Genomic DNA, 22,966 nt, shown 5'->3' with positions numbered 1-22,966 from the left:
AGGACTCATGGACTTCTCCCTTTCTCCTCTTCCATACTTTGTCTTTTTTACTGAATTGTTATTTCTTTATGGGGAGAAAAGAGAATTTAGATTAAAGGATATATAGGACTTATGTTCCTTAAAGTTCCAGGCTTTAAGGAAGCTTTTCCTACTTTTCCTACTTTCCTTTTCCTACTCCCAGTAACTGCCTCAACTCTAATTAATCTTCTCTAACTTTTCCTTGAGACTGAGGTGCAGGAGATCAAGGAAAGTGACTCATTAATCTCTTTATTAAACTATAGAATCTAATGCTTGACTAATGTGTGATAGTGAATACTTATTTGGGCTTGAGTTTATCCTGTCAGGGTTGGTGACCTATGTGGGAACATGCAGATCTCCTTTGCCTGAGACTCGATTCTCCTGAAGCTCTGCTTGGCTTCCTACAGCACCAGTCTTCACTTAGCTTCTTCTCTCTTACCAGCCGAGAGAGCAGCCAGTGATGGGAAGGCTACAAGCATGGCCCCAGACATCGCAGGCCTGAATCTGCCAGGTGGAGGGCGGCTGCCAGCAGAACATGGGAAACCAGGATGCAGTGATCTGGAGGAAGCTGGTGACTCTGGGGGTGTGTACTGAGCGTCCATCTTCCTCAGCCCCTTCAGCTGGAAGACCTGTTGGAGAACAGGGCACGGTCGCAGAAACCCCTGAGGGCGGTACCCAAATGAACTTGGCCGCTCACCTTGGCTTCACACCCAGAGAGAGGAAGGAGAACACTGGGAGCCCTAGAAAATAGAACTTCTAGGGATGTGAAAGACTGATGAGCACAAGAAACTTTCTGAGGCATCCTTCTTTTCATTAGAGGGTATATCAGCATCCTTCTAAAAGTCATTTTCCTGGTAAAAGAGGTCTTACTGGTGTTTCCCTCTTTCCCTCCCATTCCTAGCTGACAAAAAGTTTACCCGGAAGCCGCCTCGATTTTCCTGTCTCCTGCCAGATCCACGAGAGTTGATTGAAATTAAAAACAAAAAGAAGGTACATATAGATATCCCCAGAGCTCAACCTCTACCCACTCTGACTGGGTGTTCTCTGTGGGGTTCTGTCTCAGAGAAAAGCGAGAGTTTCAGCTCACTGAACAGTTTCCTACAGCTAATTTTTGTGCTTGTTGGGACTTCAGCAGTCCCCCAGTCTCCTTTGAAGCCCTTTCCTTACTCCTAAGCCATGTAATCAGGACCACCTATTGTGTGCTCCTGGGCAAATGCTGCCCTCACTGAGAGTCAAGTGTTACTTGTGGTGACAGGAGTCCTGGGAATTGGTATCCTGTGGGTCACTGAAGGTTATTGGTCATCTGGAGCTCTGGGGTGATCATTGGCAATAAAAGGGTATTGACATTTATTCTGGTGCTTTTAGTAAAGTTCAAATAACTGTGCTTTGTGGTTTTCTTAACACCAAGAAAACCTATTTAACCCTTCTTCATCTTAAGGCCAGCCTATTGATTTTGGTTTATGTGTGCCCTTGATTGCAGAACTGTGAATAGACAGTCAAAAAGTTATCGTCACAGTTAGTTCGCCTTGTCTTTCAATCTCCAGGGCCTTAAGAGCTAGGAAACCAAAGAAAGAAGGAGAATCTGTAAAGAAAGATGAGAATCAGCTAGTCTGTAAACAGATACTAGGGATGGCTGTAAAACTGAAAAGATAACCTTCTCTAGTCTCTTTCTTTTACTTTTCCCCCCTGATTCTCAGGTTGGAGGAGAGTGCTATGCATTTTTAGCACTCAGAAAAGGAGTAAGAAGGAGTTCCTCAGCCAGTTCTACATAAACAATGGAGATTGGGGAAAGCTAAGGGCCAATATGATTCAGCCTTAGTTCTGGAGTGAGCTGTGTCCTAGGAACCCATTAGGTGACCAGCTGTGGACCCTGATGGAGGCCTGGCTTGTCTGGTTTAGGGGCAGAGCAACTTTTGACACCTCCTGTATTTCTCCTGCAGCTGCTGATCACTGGCACAGAGCAGTTCAACCAAAAACCAAAGAAGGGGATCCAGTTTTTGCAGGAGAAAGGTCTCCTTACCATCCCAATGGATAACACAGAGGTAGCCCAGTGGCTGCGAGAGAACCCTCGACTGGACAAGAAAATGATTGGAGAGTTTGTGAGTGACCGCAAAAGCATTGACCTGCTGGAGAGCTTTGTGAGGTGAGGAAACTCTAAGAAACGTGGGATGTAGTTGGGGGACAGACAGTTCAAAATAGTACCAGTCAGTTCCTGCTGGTAACCCAGGTCACACGCTCTTCCTCTTCCCAAGATTTGTATCTGTTGAGTTTAAAAGAGTCTCCAGCAAGAAAGCTGAAGGAGCCAATCCATTTTATACAGAGAACATTGCAAAGGGGTGGAGCAGGGTTCCTGAGCACAGGGCAGGTTCTGGGTTCCAGAATGAAATTTCCAGGCAGGAGCACACTGATGTGAAAAGTACTAAGGTTAGTGGTTGTCAAATTCTGATTCAATGTTAGAGATGTCCAGGATATACCTCCCCTTTGCCAAAGCCTTCAGCTTCTTCTGTTCCAATAGGAGAAGCTTAGGGGGACTATACCTATAGATCACCCAACATTTGCAACTTATATATCTTAAGTCTTTCATCCTTCTTTCTTTCCCTGTAGCACCTTCAGCTTTCAGGGTCTGCGACTGGATGAAGCTCTCCGGCTCTACCTGGAAGCCTTCCGCTTGCCCGGGGAAGCACCGGTCATCCAGAGGTTGCTAGAGGCATTCACAGAACATTGGAGGGTGAGTTTGAGTGGCAGGGGCTGAGTCCAGCATCCCAAATTAATTTGACTAAGGGTTTCTGTGGCTTCAACTGAAAGACCCAGTTTCTGTCTCCTAAGAAGGCTGAGAACAACATCAATGAGCTTTCCTATAGAGGGGATGCCAACTTCCATCAAGGAGTTGGCAAGAGATGGGTCATTTTCTGGCTGGTACCTTCCCTCTGTCTCAGCATTGACCAGTAGGTTGGCAGTGAGGGTTTGATTGGCCAGAGAAGAGCATTGACATAGGCGGGGTCTTTGCTTTTTCAGAATTGTAATGGCTCCCCATTTGCCAATAGCGATGCCTGCTTTGCCCTGGCCTATGCTGTCATCATGCTTAACACTGACCAGCACAACCACAATGTTCGCAAACAGAATGCGCCCATGACCCTAGAGGTAAGATTGAATCCCAGCCGTGGCAGAGCAGTTCCAGCACAGTTTCGGAGGTAGCAGGAAGGATGTGGGATTTTCAGTGGGCACAGTAGACACAGTTCTGTCCAAGGGAGTCAGGGAGGGCTGGCTAGTACAGGAGAGGAACTGGGATAGGGAAGTGGATTCTTTTACTTACTGTTTCCTAAGTCCTATTTGCCACAGACCCAGGAGTTCCTTGAGTGGGGCTTCAGCATTGACACATGGTAGGGTAAATCTTATTGCCCTGTCTCTAGGAGTTTCGCAAAAATCTAAAAGGTGTGAATGGAGGCAAGGACTTTGAGCAAGACATCCTGGAGGACATGTACCATGCCATCAAGTGAGTATGTGTAGAGAATGGTGTAACATCTCTGCTAAGGAGAAGCACACTGCTTCCTTTTCCAAATGTTGGCATCACATCAGTCTGCAGTGACTCACATGCCCTGGATTTAGCTTCGTACTTTAGCTGGGCAACCCTGTCTCCCCCAGCTCATTTATTTCTTAAAGAAGCTGAACAGTACTATAACTGAAGAACCCTGAGCCAGGATTCAAACTGCCCCTGCTGAGTGGAGGGGGCATCATTGCCCTGTTTTCTGAATCCACAGCAGCTAGATTTTTCTGTCTAGCTCACAAGATGCGTTAGGATGGGGGTAGTAGAGAACCCAAAATGAGTGCTAGAGAGTAGGTTTGGGACACTTAGATTTTTACTATTCTCTCATACCCAGAAAGAATATGAGATCTTACTATGGAACTAAAGGCCCACTTAGAGACAGGGCTTGGAGATTTATGGGATGCTTCCTTTCTTTCTCCCTGGTGCCACTGGTGGGCAGGGAAGCAGACCGCTAAGCTGCAGTTTTGATGACCTCTCATTGGTGGAAGTGCCAGTTATGGGCAAAGCCCCTTGTCCTAGATTGTACTCAGTCAGTTCAGAGCAGTGCACCTACTCCTTCTGTTACCTCCTGACAGGAATGAGGAAATTGTGATGCCTGAGGAGCAGACAGGCTTGGTCCGGGAGAATTACGTGTGGAATGTGCTGCTTCATCGAGGTGCCACCCCAGAGGGCATATTCCTACGTGTGCCTGCTGGCAGCTATGATCTTGACCTCTTCACCATGACCTGGGGCCCCACTATTGCTGCTCTCTCTTATGTTTTTGACAAAAGCCTCGAGGAGACAATCATCCAAAAAGCCATCTCAGGCTTCAGGTAGCCAGGATTTGACTTTGGTCTTAATCTTCCACTTATCTGAGTTAACATGATTGCCTCAATGCCTCTCTGACTCCTACTCTTATTGTCCTTAGAATGGGGTTCCTCCTGAGTTTCTGGAGGGAGACTGAAGCTTGGGAAAGCTCAGTATTAAACAGACTCAAAAGTAAAAGGTTTCTTCCTGAGACTGATTAGGGAAGAATCCCAAGCAAGCCTCCTTGAGGACTTTGAAAGGCTGCCTGGCCTTTCAGTGACTGTATCTGGTATGTGACATTACAGGAAGTGCGCCATGATCTCCGCCCACTATGGCCTCAGTGATGTGTTTGACAATCTCATCATCTCTCTATGCAAATTCACAGCTCTCAGCAGTGAGGTGAGCATCGACAGGAACTGTGTCCTTGGCATTCCAAAGGAAGACCTCTCCCTTGGCCATAGATCTACCGTTATCTGTGGAGCTGATTGCCTTCAGCATATTCTCTCACTCAGCCAGACTACAGAAGAGCTTAGGCCATTTCTGTCTGACATCCCTGCGATGAGATTAGCATTACCTCGTATAATGGGGATGAGAGAGGAGACACAATAGTGGAGAAGGCCTTAGCCAGGTTAGCCCTTCTCACCAACATTACAGGGGATTGAAGCAGAAATAGGAGAAGGACCCTTAGGAACCATAGGTACAGGCCAAAGAGAATCTCCGTTCAATTCATTTGCCAGGCTCTAAGCCTCTTCTCATCTTCTTTTCCAGTCTATTGAGAACCTGCCCACTGTGTTTGGAAGCAACCCTAAAGCCCACATTGCAGCCAAGACGGTGTTCCATTTGGCCCACCGTCATGGTGACATCCTACGAGAGGGCTGGAAGAATATCATGGAGGCCATGCTGCAACTCTTCCGAGCCCAACTGCTACCCAAGGCTATGGTAGAGGTAATTCTTGGTAGGAGACTAATCGATAATAACAAGGCAAGAGGTCCAAGATTATGTACTGTCTAATTTTAGAAATGGTTGAGAATAGCACTGGGCCTGATGCATGCTGAAACTTACCAGGAACGCCTCAAATGTAAGACCACAGATCTTCAGCCAGGGGATAGCTGTGAAGGAAGGCTGGTAGAAGTCATTACCAGTCACCAATTGGAGGGGACCCTGTCAGTTGTGGAGGGCAGAGGGCAACAGGAAGAAAGCCAGAAAACTTTACTCAGAGGAATAGGAAATGCAAAAGGCATGTGGGAAGAAATTATTCTTGACCTGATTTTCTAGGTAGAAGACTTTGTGGATCCCAATGGCAAGATCTGTCTACAGCGGGAAGAGACACCATCGAACCGGTGAGGGCAAATCAGAGGCTAGAGACTTTGGGGAGGGGGCATTAGAACTCTAGAGCTCACTAGAGCTTGTACCCTCTTTCTCCAGGGGAGAGTCAACAGTGCTGAGTTTTGTGAGCTGGCTGACACTAAGTGGTACTGAGCAGTCTAGTGTGCGGGGCCCATCCACTGAAAACCAAGAGGCCAAGAGAATGGCTTTGGACTGTATCAAGGTAACTGACCCTGCTCACCCCTGGTGAACAAGCCTAGATCCTTCTGTACGAGATAAGACACAGCTGTATGAACTGAAGACTAGGATCACTAGAGTTTGTGACCAGAGCTGACTCCTTCTACCCTCTCTTCCTAGCTTCTTGGGAACATTCTCTTCCCTCTAGTCCTTATCATTAACCCTTGTGCCCCTCTAGCAATGTGACCCAGAAAAGATGATCACAGAAAGCAAATTCCTCCAGCTGGAGTCACTGCAGGAGCTCATGAAGGTACAGAGTGGAGAGGAAAGAGGGATGAAAGGGCTGGCTGGGTCTGGGAGGGGAGACAGGGACATATGCCTCAGTCACTGTCAGGGCTGGGCCAGTGGCTGGCTTCTCCATGCCTTCTTTCCTGCAATTATTCTCCTCCAGGCTCTGGTCTCAGTGACACCAGATGAAGAGACCTATGATGAAGAGGATGCTGCTTTCTGCCTGGAAATGCTGCTGAGGATTGTGCTAGAGAACAGGTAGCAGGCAGTCTTTAGGCAGGCCTCATACTGGACTTGTGCCAAAGGGATGGAAGCCTGGAGTCATCTTGCAGGGTGGACTCTAGGGACAAGAAGCACAGGAAGCTGCAGGCAGTGGAGGAGAAGCTTGCTCATTAGACCTGCCTTGAAGGGCCTAGCTTCAATCAGAACAGAAGGCTTATTGCCTACCGGCCTCTTCATCTGAGACTGTCCTCATCCCTTATATTTCTCAGGGACCGTGTTGGCTGTGTGTGGCAGACTGTTCGAGACCATCTATACCATCTATGTGTCCAGGCCCAGGACTTCTGCTTCCTTGTGGAGCGGGCAGTGGTGGGGCTGCTGCGTCTAGCCATTCGGTTACTCCGGAGAGAAGAGATCAGTGGCCAGGTAAGCAGAGTGCAGCTGGGAGGGCAGGAAGGTATATAAGGGGTAGAACCACAGTATTAGTTATCGATATGGCCTGAAACAGAGAGCTCATTTAATACCCTATAGCATGAGCCCAGTGGTCTACACAGAGCTGGGGGAGTCTTAACAGGTGGCATTGGAAGTGAGTCTGGAATGGCCTCAGGCATGAAGCCTGATACTCAGCATCTGTGCTCAGTAGGGTTGGACAAGGCTACTGCCTTGTGGCAGTCCCAACCCTGTACCTAATTTCCTAGTTCTCACGCTTAGGACCTTTGCCCAATTTATAAAAAGACAACCAGCATAGAAATAATAAGTGAATTCTGCAAGATCAGGCGATATAAGATCAATACACAAAAATGAATCACATTTTTTAGTACCAACGATGATCATATAGAAAATGAAACCATTTCAAGTTTTCCAAATGAAATCAAATACTTAGCTATAGACCTAACAAAACATGTATATACTCTGTATGCTGAAAATTGCAAAATGCTGATGAAAGATATTAAAGAAGACCCATATAAATGAGACATAGTATATGTATATATTGAAAGATTCAGTGTAGTAAGGACATCATTTCTCTGTTAATTGATCTGTTTAATGCAACTCCTATGAAAATCCCAGCAAGGTTTTTTTGTAGACATAAACAAGCTTATTCTAAGATTTACATGGAAAAGCACAGGCCCTAGAATAGCCAAAAGACATTTTGAGAAAAAAGGTGGGAATGGTCACTCCATGTGATATTAACGCTTACTATACAGCTACAGTAATCAACACTGTGGTATTTTTGGAGGGACAGACACATGGATCAATGTAACAAGCCAAAAACAGACCCATACAAAGAAACCTGACTAATTTTTTGACAAAGGTGCAAAAACAATTCAGTATAGAAAAGATAGCCTTTTTAATTGCTGGAGCAATTGAAATCCATGGTAGGGGGTGAACCTAGACCTAAGCCTCATACCTTATAGAAAAGTTAACTCAAAATGAATTATAGATTTAAATGTAAAATGTAAAACTCTGAAACCTTTAGAAAGAAATACACGAGGATATCTTTGGGAGCTAGGCCAAGAGTTCTTAGACTTGACACCAAAAATACAATCCGTAAAAGGAAAAACTGATAAATTAGACTCATCAATATGAAAAATTCTACTCTATCAGAGCCCAATGTGGAAAGGATATAAAGACAAGGAGTGTTTGTTTTCAAATCAAATACCTGAAAAAAGACTAATACCTAAAATGTAAAATAACACAAAACATAACAGTAAAAAAAAAAATTAGAAAATGAGTGAAATATATGAAAAAGATACACAGATGGCAGATGAGTACATGAAAATGATTAAGTGATGTTCAAATCATTAGCCAACAGGGAAACACAAAACCACAGTGAAATACCACTGCACACCTATCAGAATGGCTAAAGTGAAAAATAGTGATAATACCAAATGCAGACAAGGATGTGGGTCACTCATAAATTGCTGGTGGAAATGTAAAACAATAGAGTCATTTCTTATCAGACTAAACATGCAGTTTTAACACAGTCTCGCAATTGTGCTCTTGGGTGCTTATCCTAGAGAAATGAAAGCTAACTTTTATAAAAACCTGTGCATGAATGTTCACAGAAGCTTTATTTGTAGTAGCCAAAACTATAATCAGCCCAGATGGTTTTCAACATAAAGTATAGTATATGCATACCATGGAATACTATTCAGCAACTAAAAGCAACAAACTATTGATACACAATTCCTTGGATGATTCTCCAGGGAATTATGCTAAATGAAAAAAGCCAATCCCAAAAGGTTATATACTGTATAATTCCATTTATATGACATTTTTGATTGACAGAGTTTTAGAAGTTGTGGACAAATGGCCAGGGGCTAGGGACCAGGGCAAGAAAGAGTTCATGGAATTCTCCAGGCCAGAATACTGAAGTGGGTAGCCTTTCCCTTCTCCAGGGGATCTTCCCAACCCAGGGATCAAACCCAGGTCTCCCACATTGCAAATGGATTCTTTACCAGCTGAGCCACAAGGGAAGCCCAGTAATACTGGAGTGGGTAACCTAGCCCTTCTCTGGGGGATCTTCCCAACCCAGGAATTGAACTGGGATCTCCTGGATTTGCAGGCGGATTCTTTACCAACTGAGCTATCAGGGAAGCCCAAGAAAGAGGCAAGTGTGGTTATGAAAGAACACGAGGAATCCTGTGGTGTTGAAACTATTCAGCATCTTGGCTAGTGGTGGAAACACAAACCTCCACTTAATTAAATTGTGTAGAACTTAATATACATATAAGTAAAACTGGGGAAATCTGAATAAGATTAGAGAATTCTATCATGGTCAGTATCCTAGTTAGGATGTTATACTATAGTTTTGCATAATGTTACTGATTAGGATATTATACTATAGTTTTGCATAATGTTACTGGTCTTTTCTTTTTTTCAGTTTTTTAAAACTTAAACTTTTAATATTGAGTTAAAAGTTATATATATATCTATATAACTATATATCAATAGAGTTATATTGATAACTATAGATTCATATGCAGTCTTTTATAATGAAGTGTTGGATATCAGGTAATTTATTAGATACTGTACTGAAAATGGCAAACAGAATGGTTGTAAGTGCATCAGTTGTTCACCTTGATGATGGCATGTCTGACTGGGAGCGGTGGCACCCTGACACTGCCCAGCATTGCAAGAGAGTATTGTACTGCATGCACGTGAGTAGCCCTGGAAAAAATTAACTCTTAAGTATGGTTTCTACTGAATGTGTATTGCTTTTGTACCACTGTAAAGTCCAAAAAAACCTATGTCAGATCATCATAAGTTGGGGGCTGTCTGTATACATTCCCCATTTTACCCCAGTGGTAGCTTTATGCAAAACGATAGTATAGTATCCTAACCAGGATACTGACATTGATATAGTTTACTAATCTTACCAGATTTCCCCAGTTTTGGTTGTACTCATATGTGTATTACGTTCTACACAATTTAATCACTTGTGTAGATTTGTGTTTCCACCACTAGGGAAGATGCTGAATAGTTCCACTACCACAGGATCCCTTGTGTTGCCCTTTTATAACTTGCCTCTTTCTTGCCCCCATCCCTAGCTCCTGGCCATCTGTCCACAGAGTACCCTAAGTTGGGTCTTAGTTGAAGCATCCTCACTGGCCTAAGGAGACTGCTGGGGAAAGAGGCTAGACAGGATACTGTGTGCCCACTTTCTACTTCCTGCTCCCTACTCTTGCTCCCCAGGTACTGCTCTCCCTGCGCATTTTGTTATTAATGAAGCCCAGCGTGTTGTCCCGAGTCAGTCACCAGGTAGCCTATGGGCTCCATGAACTCCTTAAGACCAACGCAGCCAATATCCACTCAGGCGATGACTGGGCCACCCTCTTCACACTGCTGGAGTGCATTGGCTCAGGTGTAAAGCCTCCAGCTGCCCTACAGGCCACAGCCAGGGCCGACGCACCTGATGCTGGTAAGCCCTTTCCCAGGGAGATCCACAGTGGCAGATAACCAATCATGGCTCCTGTGGCTGAGACAGGAAAAAAAAAAACCACAGGTTGTTGTGTTCATCAGATTAAATACCCTTGGTTCTGCCATCTGCTTCCAGGGCTTTCTGTGCCCACTGGCCTCTCACCAGTACTCACAGACTAATAGCATAAAGGCAAGCAGGCAATGGAAAAGGCTATGAGCCAGGCTTCCTACTGTCCTGAGGACTGTTTCCCCAGAAACTGTCCTCACTGCCATCTCCCTCCCCAACAGCCGCTACTAGATGCCACCCAGATCCCAAATTAGCCTGCTGCCCCATTTGGTCAAGAGAGCAGCTCTCTAGACCACCCTTCAGCCCTCTGGTGACAGAGCTGAAACTAATCTAGACCCAGAGAAAAGAGAGGCCAGGCTTCAGCACTTTTCTTCTGATAACTGAAATTATCCCTCATCCCAACATCCCCATTGCCACCCTGACTCTGCCCCTTTCCCTGCTGTCTCAGGGGCCCAGTCAGATAGTGAACTCCCATCCTACCATCCAAATGATATGAGCCTGGACCGAGGGTACACTTCCGACTCAGAGGTCTACACTGACCATGGCAGACCTGGCAAGATTCATCGATCAGCCACAGATGCTGATGTGGTCAACAGCGGTTGGTTAGTGGTGAGTGAGCATATGGGCAGTGGGTGAGTCTTCCCCCCCTTGGCCTGTGGAAAAGATTCCTGGTCCTTGAGAGGGCATCTAGGGTCAAGCCTGGATTCTCAGCTCTTCTGTACTCAACAGGTGGGGAAAGATGACATCGATAATTCCAAGCCAGGGCCTGGGCCCAGCCGGCCAGGTCCTTCACCCCTGGTCAATCAGTACAGCCTGACAGTGGGGCTGGACCTTGGGCCACATGATACCAAGTCCCTGCTCAAGTGTGTGGAGTCACTGTCCTTCATCGTGCGTGACGCTGCCCACATCACACCTGACAACTTCGAGCTCTGTGTCAAGACTCTCCGCATCTTTGTGGAGGCCAGTCTAAATGGCGGTAGGTCACCTGATGAAGGGGCAGTTGGGGAGTAGCCATGTGAATTATGGGGCAAAGTGGGGGAAAGGCAGGCCACCCATGCCCATATAAGTGAAATGTGACCTGGGTCTGGCCCTGCTCAGGGTGCAAGTCCCAGGAGAAACGTGGCAAGAGTCACAAATATGACAACAAAGGAAACCGCTTCAAGAAAAAATCCAAGGAAGGCTCAATGCTTCGGCGGCCTCGAACCTCCAGCCAACATGCCCCTAGGGGCGGGCATAGTGATGACGATGAGGATGAAGGTGTGCCAGCCAGCTACCATACGGTGTCTTTACAGGTCAGTCAGGACGTAAGTATGGCACCCTTTACTTCCTCTCCTCTCCCTGTACCTGACGTCGGGAGTCTTGGTGGGGCCAGGGACAGCCAGGGCTAAGAGGAAGGGCCTATTTTCCTAGCCCAAGTCCTCCGCTAGCACCCCCACTGTTTCCCTATCCAAGGCTACTTGTAAGTCTTCGTTTGCTTAATTTTAAAGTTATAGTTTATTTTTTAAATAAATAATTCTAATGCACATAGTACAAAGTTCAAAAGGTACAAATGGGTAAACAGATAAAAGTCCCACTCCATTCCTGTCCCTAGCTGCTAAGTTCTTAACAGAGGGAACCACTGCCACCAGTTTTTGTTTCTTTCTAGTTATTCTGTTGTCTGTTCAAAATGTACAACGTTTATTTTATGAGCAGACTTTATACCACTAAATAAATGGAGAACTAATTGCTTTAAATAGAATAACCTTAGAAAAGCGATGAAAACAAAAATTACTACATCTGTCCATACACTCAGTTCAGTTCAGTTCAGTCACTCAGTCGTGTCCGACTGTTTGCGACCCCATGAATCACAGCACGCCAGGCCTCCCTGTCCATCACCATCTCCCGGAGTTCACTCAGACTCACGTCCATCGAGTCAGTGATGCCATCCAGACATCTCATCCTCTGTCGTCCCCTTCTCCTCCTGCCCCCAATCCCTCCCAGCGTCAGAGTCTTTTCCAATGAGTCAACTCTTCGCATGAGGTGGCCAAAGTATTGGAGTTTCAGCTTTAGCATCATTCGTTCCAAAGAAATCCCAGGGCTGATCTCCTTCAGAATGGACTGGTTGGATCTCCTTGCAGTCCAAGGGACTCTCAAGAGTCTTCTCCAGCACCACAGTTCAAAAGCATCAATTTTTCGGCACTCAGCCTTCTTCATAGTCCAACTCTCACATCCATACATGACCACTGGAAAAACCACAGCCTTGACTAGATGGACCTTAGTCAGCAAAGTAATGTCTCTGCTTTTGAATATGCTATCTAGGCTGGTCATAACTTTTCTTCCAAGGAGTAAGTGTCTTTTAATTTCATGGCTGCAGTCACCATCTGCAGTGATTTTGGAGCCCAAAAAAATAAAGTCTGACACTGTTTCCACTGTTTCCCCATCTGTTTCCCATGAAATAGATGGGACTGGATGCCATGATCTTCGTTTTCTGAATGTTGAGCTTTAAGCCAGCTTTTTCACCCTACTCTTTCACTTTCATCAAGAAGCTTTTTAGTTCCTCTTCACTTTCTGCCATAAGGGTGGTGTCATCTGCATATCTGAGGTTATTGATATTTCTCCCGGCAATCTTGATTCCAGCTTGTGTTTCTTCCAGTCCAGCGTTTCTCATGATGTACTCTGCATAGAAGTTAAATAAGCAGGGTGACAATATACAGCCTTGACACACTCCTTTTCCTATTTGGAACCAGTCTGTTGTTCCATGTCCAGTTCCAACTGTTGCTTCCTGACCTGCATACAGATTTCTCAAGAGGCAGGTCAGGTGGTCTGGTATCCCTATCTCTCTCAGAATTTTCCACACTTTATTGTGATCCACACAGTCAAAGGCTTTAGCATAGTCAATAAAGCAGAAATAAATGTTTCTCTGGAATTCTCTTGCTTTTTCGATGATCCAGCGGATGTTGGCAATTTGATCTCTGGTTCCTCTGCCTTTTCTAAAACCAGCTTAAACATCAGGAAGTTCACGGTTCACATATTGTTGAAGCCTGGCTTGGAGAACTTTGAGCATTACTTTACTAGCGTGTGAGATGAGTGCAATTGTTCAGTAGTTTGAGCATTCTTTGGCATTGCCTTTCTTTGGGTTTGGAATGAAAACTGACCTTTTCCAGTCCTGTAGCCACTGCTGAGTTTTCCAAACTTGCTAGCATATTGAGTACAGCACTTTCACAGCATCATCTTTCAGGATTTGAAATAGCTCAACTGGAATTCCATCACCTCCACTAGCTTTGTTCATAGTGATGCTTTCTAAGGGCCACTTGACTTCACATTCCAGGATGTCTGGCTCTAGGTGAGTGATCACACCATCATGATTATCCGGGTCTTGAAGATCTTTTTTGTACAGTCCTTCTGTGTATTCTTGCCACCTCTTCTTAATATCTTCTGCTTCTGTTAGGTCCAGACCATTTCTGTCCTTTATCGAGCCCATCTTTGCATGAAATGTTCCCTTGGTATCTCTAATTTTCTTGAAGAGATCTCTAGTCTTTCCCATTCTGTTGTTTTCCTCTATTTCTTTGCATTGATCACTGAAGAAGGCTTTCTTATCTCTTCTTGCTATTCTTTGGAACTCTGCATTCAGATGGTTATATCTTTCCTTTTCTCCTTTGCTTTTCACTTCTCTTCTCTTCACAGCTATTTGTAAGGCCTCCCCAGACAGCCATTTTGGTTTTTTGCATTTCGTTTCCATGGAGATGGTCTTGATCCCTGTCTCCTGTACAGTGTCACGAACCTCATTCCATAGTTCATCAGGCACTCTATCTATCAGATCTAGGCCCTTAAATCTATTTCTCACTTCCACTGTATAATAAGGGATTTGATTTAGGTCATACCTAAATGGTCTAGCGGTTTTCCCTATTTTCTTCAATTTAAGTCTGAATTTGGCAATAAGGAGTTCATGATCTGAGCCACAGTCAGCTCCCGGTCTTGTTTTTGCTGACTGTATAGAGCTTCTCCATCTTTGGCTGCAAAGAATGTAATCAATCTGATTTCGGTACTGCCTGTCAAAGCCTCTGAGCCTGAGATTTGCCATTTTTTAAATGAGATTAATGAATATGAGGCTTAATCTGTCATCAGGGTGAAAGAGAAGTGAAAAGAAAGTGCCTTTCTCACTATGTAATTGTTATTAAATTCTTAGTGCACACACCTCAAGTCCCTGCTACTGGGAGTAATACCTATCTTTGGAAAACACTGGTCAGGACTAGGACACCCAGCTCACACGGTTGGAGAGAGTGGTGAGAGGAGTGTGGTGCGATCAGTCCTAGGGGCTCCCTTGAGGACTCAGGGACAGTGGGAGTGGGCTGTTGGGGAGGGGCTCCAGCAGACCTAACCCCATTTGTGTCCTGCCCCTCCTGTGATCCCAGTTGCTAGATCTGATGCACACCCTGCACACAAGGGCAGCCTCTATCTACAGCTCATGGGCAGAGGAGCAGCGCCACCTGGAGACAGGCGGCCGGAAGATTGAAGCTGATTCACGCACCCTCTGGGCTCACTGCTGGTGCCCTTTACTGCAGGGTAAACCTCAGGGGAGCAGGGGCAGAGGTGGAGCTGGTGATTAGGAAGTACCAAGATCAGGATGCCTGAAGGATCTGAGCCTGTTCTTGTTCTCAGGCATTGCCTGCCTGTGTTGTGATGCCCGGCGGCAGGTGAGGATGCAGGCACTGACGTATCTGCAGCGAGCACTGCTGGTACATGATCTTCAGAAGTTAGATGCTCTGGAATGGGAGTCCTGTTTTAACAAGGTAGGCCTTCCCTCTAGTCTTACGGTAAAGGGCAAATCCTAAAGACAGGGATCCCCTGGCAGCCTGAAGAGCCACTAATGTCAATCCTCAGTTGATTATACCTTCCCTCCTGCTCTGTACCCACACTCCCCAACCCAGGGTCAGGTGGGCAAGGCTTCCACCTGACCCCTCTGGAGAGACGTTGACTCTACCCACCAGGTGCTGTTTCCTCTACTGACCAAGCTCTTGGAGAACATCAGCCCTGCGGATGTGGGTGGGATGGAGGAGACACGGATGAGGGCTTCCACCCTGCTCGCTAAGGTACTGTCACCACCCTACCACCCTGTACCTACACCCACTCTCTCCACACCTGCCACTTCAGAAGCCTGGGAGGACCCAGAGATGTAGTGTAGGCACTTATGACCCCCAGCTGTAGAGACTCAGCAGGACCCAGGAGGATTTTGGAATTCAGAGGAGTCTCTGATCCAGGATTCCCATGAAAGATAGAGAAGGCTTGCCTCCTATCCATGGAGAGGGGTGCAGAAGGCTCCTACCTTCCTCTCGGCTGAAAGGGGCTGGGGCCCATAGGTCTTTCTGCAGCACCTGTCTCCACTGCTGTCGCTCTCCACCTTTGCGGCCCTCTGGCTGACCATCCTGGACTTCATGGACAAGTACATGCACGCAGGCTCCAGTGACTTACTGGTACGTTCTGCCTCAGCCCAACGCTGCTGCCTGTGTCCTCTCCTGCCTTCTGGGAAGACTTGCTGTTTCCCCCTTGGTGGCTATCTCCTCCTTACCATATTCCTCCATATCCTTTTTCCCATTCTCATGGTCCCACTGCCATCTGCAGTCAGAGGCCATTCCAGAGTCTCTGAAGAACATGCTTCTGGTGATGGACACAGCAGAGATTTTCCACAGTGCAGATGCCCGAGGAGGCAGCCCCTCAGCCCTCTGGGAGATCACCTGGGAGCGCATTGACTGTTTCCTGCCCCACCTGCGAGATGAGCTCTTCAAGCAGACGGTCATCCAGGGTAGGGGGCTCCGGCCAACTTCATCAGAGAGAGTCTGGAGCTAATAACTAGTTCTGTGCCCTGGGTAGGTGGGAAGTCTAGTAGGCAGCCAAGACTGTACTCAGAGAACGCACTGAGAGCTGCCATCTGGATTCTCTGCCATCCCCAGACCCTGTGCCCATGGAGCCTCATGCCTCAAAACCACTGGCCTCAGCACACCTGACTCCTGCTGCTGGTGACACTAGGAGCCCTGGCCATCCACCTCCCCCAGACATGCCCTCTGAGCTGGGGACCTGTGGTGAGTCCCTCTGAGTGAGCTTGCTGGGTGTCGAGGCCTAAGAGGAGGCCCAGAGTACTTTATGACTGCTGCTGAGCACAGGCAGTGAGCCAGGGGAAAGGAGGAGCCACAGGATCCAGCTCACCTGCTCTTCCTGTGGGAGACTGCAGGGCCAGGTCTGATGAGCTTGCTGCCTGGGATTTGCAGGCTTCAGAGAAGAAGGCTGGATTGGGAACTTGGGATGAAGAGGCAGAGGTGCCCTTCAGGGATGCTAGTAAAAAGCAGACCAAAATTAATCTGACTGGAGGTACAACAGTCGGGGGAGTGGGTAGATATGAGGTAACTGGACACTGGAATAAGTTTCAAGCAGACAATCTCAACTATGTAGACTGGGAGGAGTCATTTTGCTCGCAGGAATGGGGAGGAACAGAAGTGTGGTAAACCAGCTGCGGACTGTAAGGGGGTTTGACTACAGCCACCTTGCTTTCCTCTAGACTTTGAGAAGCCCGAGGGCCCCCGACCTGCTAACAGCAGTTCTTCTGGATCACCAGTGGCGTCCAGCCCCAGCAGGCTGAGCCCTACCCCAGATGCGCCTCCACCGCTGGCTCAGTCCCCACTGATCCTGCAGCCCTTGGCCTCCCCTCTGCAGGTGGGCGTGTCCCCCATGACTCTGCCCATCATCCTCAACCCTGCTCTCATTGAGGCCACCTCACCTGTGCCCCTCCTGGCCACACCTCGTTCCACAGACCCCATGCCCACCTCTGAGGTCAACTAAGGCAGGCTCCTCAGCTATCAGGACCAGTACTTCCAAGCAGGCTGTCCCTGGCCCTGCTATCAGCTGTCCCAGGGGCCACAGACTCTTCAGTCCCAGCCCAAGCGGCTGTCACTGCTTTTTGGATGGGGATAGGAAATAGAACTTTTATGGCCCCTCCTAGGACCCACAGATAGTCTGTGGGACCTTCCTCCTCTGCTCTCCATTTCTGGGAGTCCAACCTGAGAGCACACTCAGGTATCACCTGCAGCCTGGCAGCTCCGGGGAGGGAGGCATCACTGTACCAGCCCTGCAGTGCCCGCCCTTATGCCCGTCCTGCCCGTGTCAGGCGTCGAGAGCCCAGTCAACCACTCTGCACTTTGTTTCCCTCTCCCAGCCCCACTCCCACTAGCCCTGGACTACCACCTCTAGTTTTTCCTCTTTTATTAATTGGTCAGTTTGGAGAGTTGATTTGCGCCAGAGTGGGCAGGTGGGGCTGGAGAAAAGGACTGCCCCCCGGAGCATGTACATATGGAAAAACAGGAAAACAATGGACTTTTTATGATGTAATAAATGTCTTAGTACCAACATCACGGCCTTTTCTTCTGGTTTCCTTCTTGAGCTTGTGGGTACCATATTTTGGGATATGTAGGCCCTCACGTGAACAGAGGCCGAGCCTACCAACCATGGTCAGGATTCCTTCACCACTGCTGCTGCCCACCTCCGCACCCCCCCCACCACCACCACCACCATCAGAGCAGTGCTCCCTTGTCACCAAGGATGTGCCAGGGGTTGACAGTTCTCTTCCCTAACTGCTCCAGTGGAGATAACTGTGACAGCTCAGGCTGGGGCAGGGGGAAGGTGAGCCAGGGCTGAGCTGTCATTACTCAGAAGGCTTCCCTCAGGTGTGCCTCATAGTCCAGCAGCACAAGGAGCCCATGGGCCTTAGGGGGTGGGAGGCTACCTTGCCCATAGCTGTGAGCTTGTGTTTCTGGACACAGGGCATTCTGGCCCGTAACTGAGCATGGAAATGTTTTTCCCATCCTGTAGCCTCCAAACAGCCCAGTCACTGAAGCGTGATTGGAGAAACCCTTCTCTTCTGTCCCTTTGCATCAGGATAAGACAAAAAGGAGTGTGCATTGGGCAGGCAGCATGGCTTCTGCAGGGCTGAGCTACTGTGGGTGGGATGCAGAATGCTATTAAGCCTTCCCAAGTGAAGCATCTCCCATCATCTTGACTTCCTCCTTCACCATAGTCCCTTCCACCAAAGGGTGGAGAGTAGTACCAGTGGGCCTCCTTCTTGGAGACTTGGGGGCGCTCACCTCTTCATTGGGCCCAGCTGTGTCTGTGATCATTCAGCCTCTCAGTCTTCCCTTTGCTCAGCACAACCACGTGGATGGGTCTGGATGTCTGTCAGTGCCTCCCTTGGGTGCACCGCTGTGGAAACGAAACAACCGGATGTGGAACAATACAGGAGTCCAGCAGCTCCTGCACTAGTTTCTCCCGCTTCCCTTCCTTCTGCAAATAATCCAGACCATGCCCGCTTTCCACACTAACCTGAAACCTTGCCCCTGGGAAAATTATGAGTAAGACTGAATGCCTCACCTGCTCTTTTCTGTACGGGTGCAGAAAAGCCTGGACCTACAATCAGGTAGACACTTGGACCATTGGCTTTGACTCTAACATCTCTGTTCTCCCTTCTGAGCCCCACAGCTCTGCCTTCAGAAGCTTCTGAAGGAAGGGAAACATGTTGTGAGGGAGACAACATAGACTAACATATAGAAATCCAAAATCTATCCTGTGAACAAAAGAATATGAACAGTCTGTAGCCCTTGGTCTGAAATATTAGGAAAGAAGCTAGGGTGATTGCAAACTGAAGCCCACCCCACTTGGCAAGCAAAGGAAAGCATTTGTCGAAAGTCTTATTCTGGTATAGAAAAATCAGCTGACATATAGCCTGACTTGTGCTGTTAACAGTGTTGTCAGGTGAGGGAAGCTACAAGAAGATCTAGTACGCAGGCCTTAATTCTGACCAAGAAAGACTGGCTAATGACGTGGAAGTGACAAAGCCTCTGGGAAAATAGTATAATCTGGAAGGAAATGCTGCTTAACAGTGTCTCCTATAAGAACTCTAGGATAGCAGGTTTCAAAAAGCCCAGAGGCCTGAGATCCTAACAAGGAGAAGTGACGTTGGAACACCAGTGTATGTCAATATTAAGCACTGCTTACCCAACCTTGTAGAAATATTAACTCTCCTAGATGAAGCAGCAGGTTCAGAGAGGCCGTATTCCTGGGAAGTTAGGGAGCTGAGATTCAAACCCAGGTCTGTTTCACTCTAAACCACATGGTCTTTCCTACGACACTTCCCCAGCTCAAAAGTAGTGATGGTGGTGTGGAAACTCGAAAATGAGGTACATTTTTCTGTAGTTTCTCATGTGGAAATAAAGGTCGAGTACCTGAAGTAATAATTACATGGTGAGCTAAGACTTCACTAGAAAACTGGGAAAGAGGGGCAGGGATAAACGAGCTTGGATTAATAGATAACACACCATGTGTGTGCATGCATGCTCAGTTGTGTCCAACTCCTTGCCACCCTGTGGACTGTATAGCCCACCAGGCTCCTCTGTCCATGGGATTTTTCGGGCAAGAATGTTGGAGTGGGTTGCCATTTCTTCCTCCAGGGGATTTTCCCAACACAGGGATCGAACTGGTGTCTCTTGCATCTCCTGCATTGGCAGGCAGATTCTTTACCACCGAGCCACCTGGGAAGCCCATAACAGATAAACACTGCTGCTGCTGCCGCTGCTAAGTCACTTCAGTCGTGTCCGACTCTGTGCGACCCCATAGACGGCAGCCCATCAAGCTCCCCTGTCCCTGGGATTCTCCAGGCAAGAACACTGGTGTGGGTTGCCATTTCCTTCTCCAATGCATGAAAGTGAAAAGTGAAAGTGAAGCTCAGTCGTGCCTGACTTTTCTCGACCCCATGGACTGCAGCCTACCAGGCTCCTCCATCCATGGGATTTTCCAGGCAGGAGTACTGGAGTGGGGTGCCATTGCCTTCTCCGAGATACCCACTACTACATATAAAATAGATCAATTATATTCAATATCTTGTTATAAACTATCATGGAAAATAATCTGAAAAAATACATATGTATGTGTGTGTACATTGTTATTCAGTCACTCAGTCATGTCCGACTCTTTGTGACCCCAGGGACCGCAGCCCACCAGGCTGCTCTGTCCATGGGATTTCCCAGGCAAGGATACTGGAGTAGGTTGCTGTTTATTTCTCCGCATGTGCATGTGTGTGTGTGAATCACTTTGCTGTATGCTGGAAACTAACACAACATTGTAAATCAACTATACATCAACAAAAGGGGACTTCCCTGGTGGTCCAGTGGCTGAGACTCTGTGCTCCCAATGCAAGGGACCCCAGTTTGATCCCTGGTCAGGGAACTAGATCCCATATGCTGCAATTAGGAATTTGCATGCCATAACTAAAGATCCTGCATGCCACAACTCAGCCCCAGCATAGCCAAATAATATTTTTTAAAAACTATAATTAATAAAAGAAAAATGGGAAAAAACAAACATAACCAAGAATAAATGTGAATTTTCTGAGTACATAAGAATGATATCAGAACTTCCCTGGAGATCCAGTGGTTAGGACCCCACACTTGTACTGCAGGGGGCATGGGTTCCATCTCTGCTGGGGGAACTAAGATCCCACAAACCCCATGGAGCAGCCAAAAAAATAAAAAAGATATCAGGGAAGATGAATTACAGAGTTAGTAATATTGGGCGCACACTTCCCCATCACCCCGCCCCTCCCAATAAATTCTAGGAACAATAAAGTATGTGGCTTTTCAAGCCCTTGGGTATTCACCTGTGTTCAGGGCTCACTGGGAAACTGTGTTTGTGAGAAAACAACCCTGGGCTTCAGCTGAGGAGCTTTAATTCAACTAAATAGTTCACCACCCCCTCCATGAAATGCTCTCACCTGGCTGAGACACGGGTTTTTCTTGGTTCTCCTCTGCCTCACTGACCATGTCTTTTCAATTTCCTCTTTTGGTTCCTCATCTCCACAGCTTCTCAACATCAGAATGTCCCAGGGTGTAGTGCTTGTCAACTCCTTTTCTCTAAGTTCAATCGTGGGGTAATAGTGACCACTGTCAAAACTTCAAATACCATCCATTACACTGACTTAATGTACAATTACCCCTCATCTCCTCTAGGTTCCTATATCAACACCCCTTCCCAACATCCCACACCCAATTCCTCAGCAAGTTTTATTGCCCCTGACTTTCAAATCTACCTAGAATATGACCATTTCTCCCACTCTTACCTACTCCCACCCAAGTCTAAAGTCTCGCAATGGGGTGGGAAGACCTGCTTTGCTTTATACAAATTTAGGGTGAAGAGCTTTGTGCTAGAGTTAAGAGACTGGGTTTGATTCTCACTCTGTCCTTTTCAAGCCATGTATTTGGTTGTGTTACTTCTCCTCTCTGAGTCTTAACTTTATCAGTTTGGGCTTCCCTGGTGTCTCAGTGGTAAAGAATCCATCTGCCAATGCAGGAAATGCAAGAGACTCGGTTTCAATCTCTGGGTTGAGAAGATCCTCTGGAGAAAGAAATGGCGATCCACTCTAGTATTCTTGCCTGGAAAATTTCATGGGCAGAGGTACAGTCCTGGCAGGCTACAGTCCATGGGGTTGCAAAGAGTCCGAGATGACTGAGCAACTGAGTACACATACATCTTCCCATAGTATCTGGCACATTCAATTTGCAGGCAAGATGAAGAGGGAAGTGACAGGAAATTACCCAAATCAAGGGCCACAATAGTCTCCCTTTATGCAGAGCTACTGCAGGCCTGTAATTCCATAATTAAGGTCAGGGGCAAGCTGCAGGCAAGATTTGAAACAACAGCCTATGTTCTACCATGGTGAGCCTAAGGGAGGACACCTCCAAAAATGGAGATTATTCATGGCACCTCCTGAAAAGAAATTCTATCAACCAGAAATGTCCAGCCCCAGAGGTCAGTACTTTGTGAAAATCTGTACTGACCTTGCTGCCGCTAGAAGTGTCTAAGCAGGGACTTCCCTGTGGTCCAGTGACTAAGACTTCACACTCCCAATGCAGGGGGCCCAGATTCCATCCCTGGTCAGGGAACTAGACACAATGAAGACAGAAGATCTCAATAAAGATCTCAGCTAAGACCCAGTGCAGCCAAATATATATATATATATATATATATATATATATATATATATATATATATATTTAAAGTAAGCAGACATTGAAAACTATATAAAAAGGTAATTTCTTACATCAAAGGCATTTGAACTAATAATTTTGGATGAGTTTTCAACTCTAATATTCCAAACTTCCGTGATCGATGAGCAAGGCCTGAGTCTCCCAGATAAATACCTCCTTTCCCTTATCCTCGGAAGACCTCCTGAGCTCAGGTCTGAAAGTCTGGCCAGCTGTTAACCTGTCATTTACAAAACAAGTTTCAGGTCCAGACACTTTCTTCCCGGGAAGAAGAGGATTATGGAGTCTCCTTCAGGCTCCAGAGGGGCCACCAGATGGCACTCTAGAACCTACTGCAAGATTAACTTCCTTCCTCTTCCTCTAAGTCTTCCCGGCAGCCGGGCCCCGCTCCGGGCGGGACCAGAGGGGCTGAGGCATATCAGCTTCCCCCTGGGGTTCCCCGACTTCAGAGGTGGCCGAGCATTAGGCGCAGCATAAAACCGAGTAGCAGCAGGGGCTGCCAGCCGGCTTGGACAGGCCTGGGTGTGAGGAGACCGGAGCCAGGTGCCTCGGCTGGGGAATGGC

General features: G+C 47.1%; 1 protein-coding gene across 8 annotated transcripts in view; it reads left to right on the top strand.

Moving 5' to 3' along the window:
- GBF1 (golgi brefeldin A resistant guanine nucleotide exchange factor 1) overlaps window positions 1–17,725 on the top strand; it is a 124,733-nt gene extending 107,008 nt beyond the window's left edge. For 2 of the 8 annotated variants that reach the window (XM_005698364.3, XM_005698363.3), the window contains exons 16-40: window positions 461–601; window positions 920–1,008; window positions 1,959–2,161; window positions 2,623–2,746; window positions 3,034–3,159; window positions 3,429–3,511; window positions 4,138–4,374; window positions 4,654–4,747; window positions 5,117–5,293; window positions 5,624–5,688; window positions 5,774–5,897; window positions 6,090–6,161; window positions 6,303–6,397; window positions 6,631–6,784; window positions 10,055–10,280; window positions 10,795–10,955; window positions 11,076–11,322; window positions 11,445–11,638; window positions 14,738–14,888; window positions 14,985–15,115; window positions 15,314–15,415; window positions 15,683–15,796; window positions 15,945–16,125; window positions 16,274–16,402; window positions 16,876–17,725. In XM_005698364.3, coding sequence (XP_005698421.2) covers window positions 461–601; window positions 920–1,008; window positions 1,959–2,161; window positions 2,623–2,746; window positions 3,034–3,159; window positions 3,429–3,511; window positions 4,138–4,374; window positions 4,654–4,747; window positions 5,117–5,293; window positions 5,624–5,688; window positions 5,774–5,897; window positions 6,090–6,161; window positions 6,303–6,397; window positions 6,631–6,784; window positions 10,055–10,280; window positions 10,795–10,955; window positions 11,076–11,322; window positions 11,445–11,638; window positions 14,738–14,888; window positions 14,985–15,115; window positions 15,314–15,415; window positions 15,683–15,796; window positions 15,945–16,125; window positions 16,274–16,402; window positions 16,876–17,156 — 3,701 coding nt within the window. In that variant the 3' untranslated portion in view covers window positions 17,157–17,725. Of the gene's footprint in view, window positions 1–460; window positions 602–919; window positions 1,009–1,958; window positions 2,162–2,622; window positions 2,747–3,033; window positions 3,160–3,428; window positions 3,512–4,137; window positions 4,375–4,653; window positions 4,748–5,116; window positions 5,294–5,623; window positions 5,689–5,773; window positions 5,898–6,089; window positions 6,162–6,302; window positions 6,398–6,630; window positions 6,785–10,054; window positions 10,281–10,794; window positions 10,956–11,075; window positions 11,323–11,444; window positions 11,651–14,737; window positions 14,889–14,984; window positions 15,116–15,313; window positions 15,416–15,682; window positions 15,797–15,944; window positions 16,126–16,273; window positions 16,403–16,875 lie in introns of all 8 variants that reach the window. The other 6 variants (XM_013975126.2, XM_018041329.1, XM_018041331.1 and 3 more) reach the window with 4 other exon arrangements.

Source organism: Capra hircus, chromosome 26 (assembly GCF_001704415.2).
Source record: "Capra hircus breed San Clemente chromosome 26, ASM170441v1, whole genome shotgun sequence".
NCBI lineage: Eukaryota > Metazoa > Chordata > Mammalia > Artiodactyla > Bovidae > Capra > Capra hircus.
Note: the sequence above shows the minus strand (reverse complement) of the source record. Positions and strands in the feature narration are given on the sequence as shown.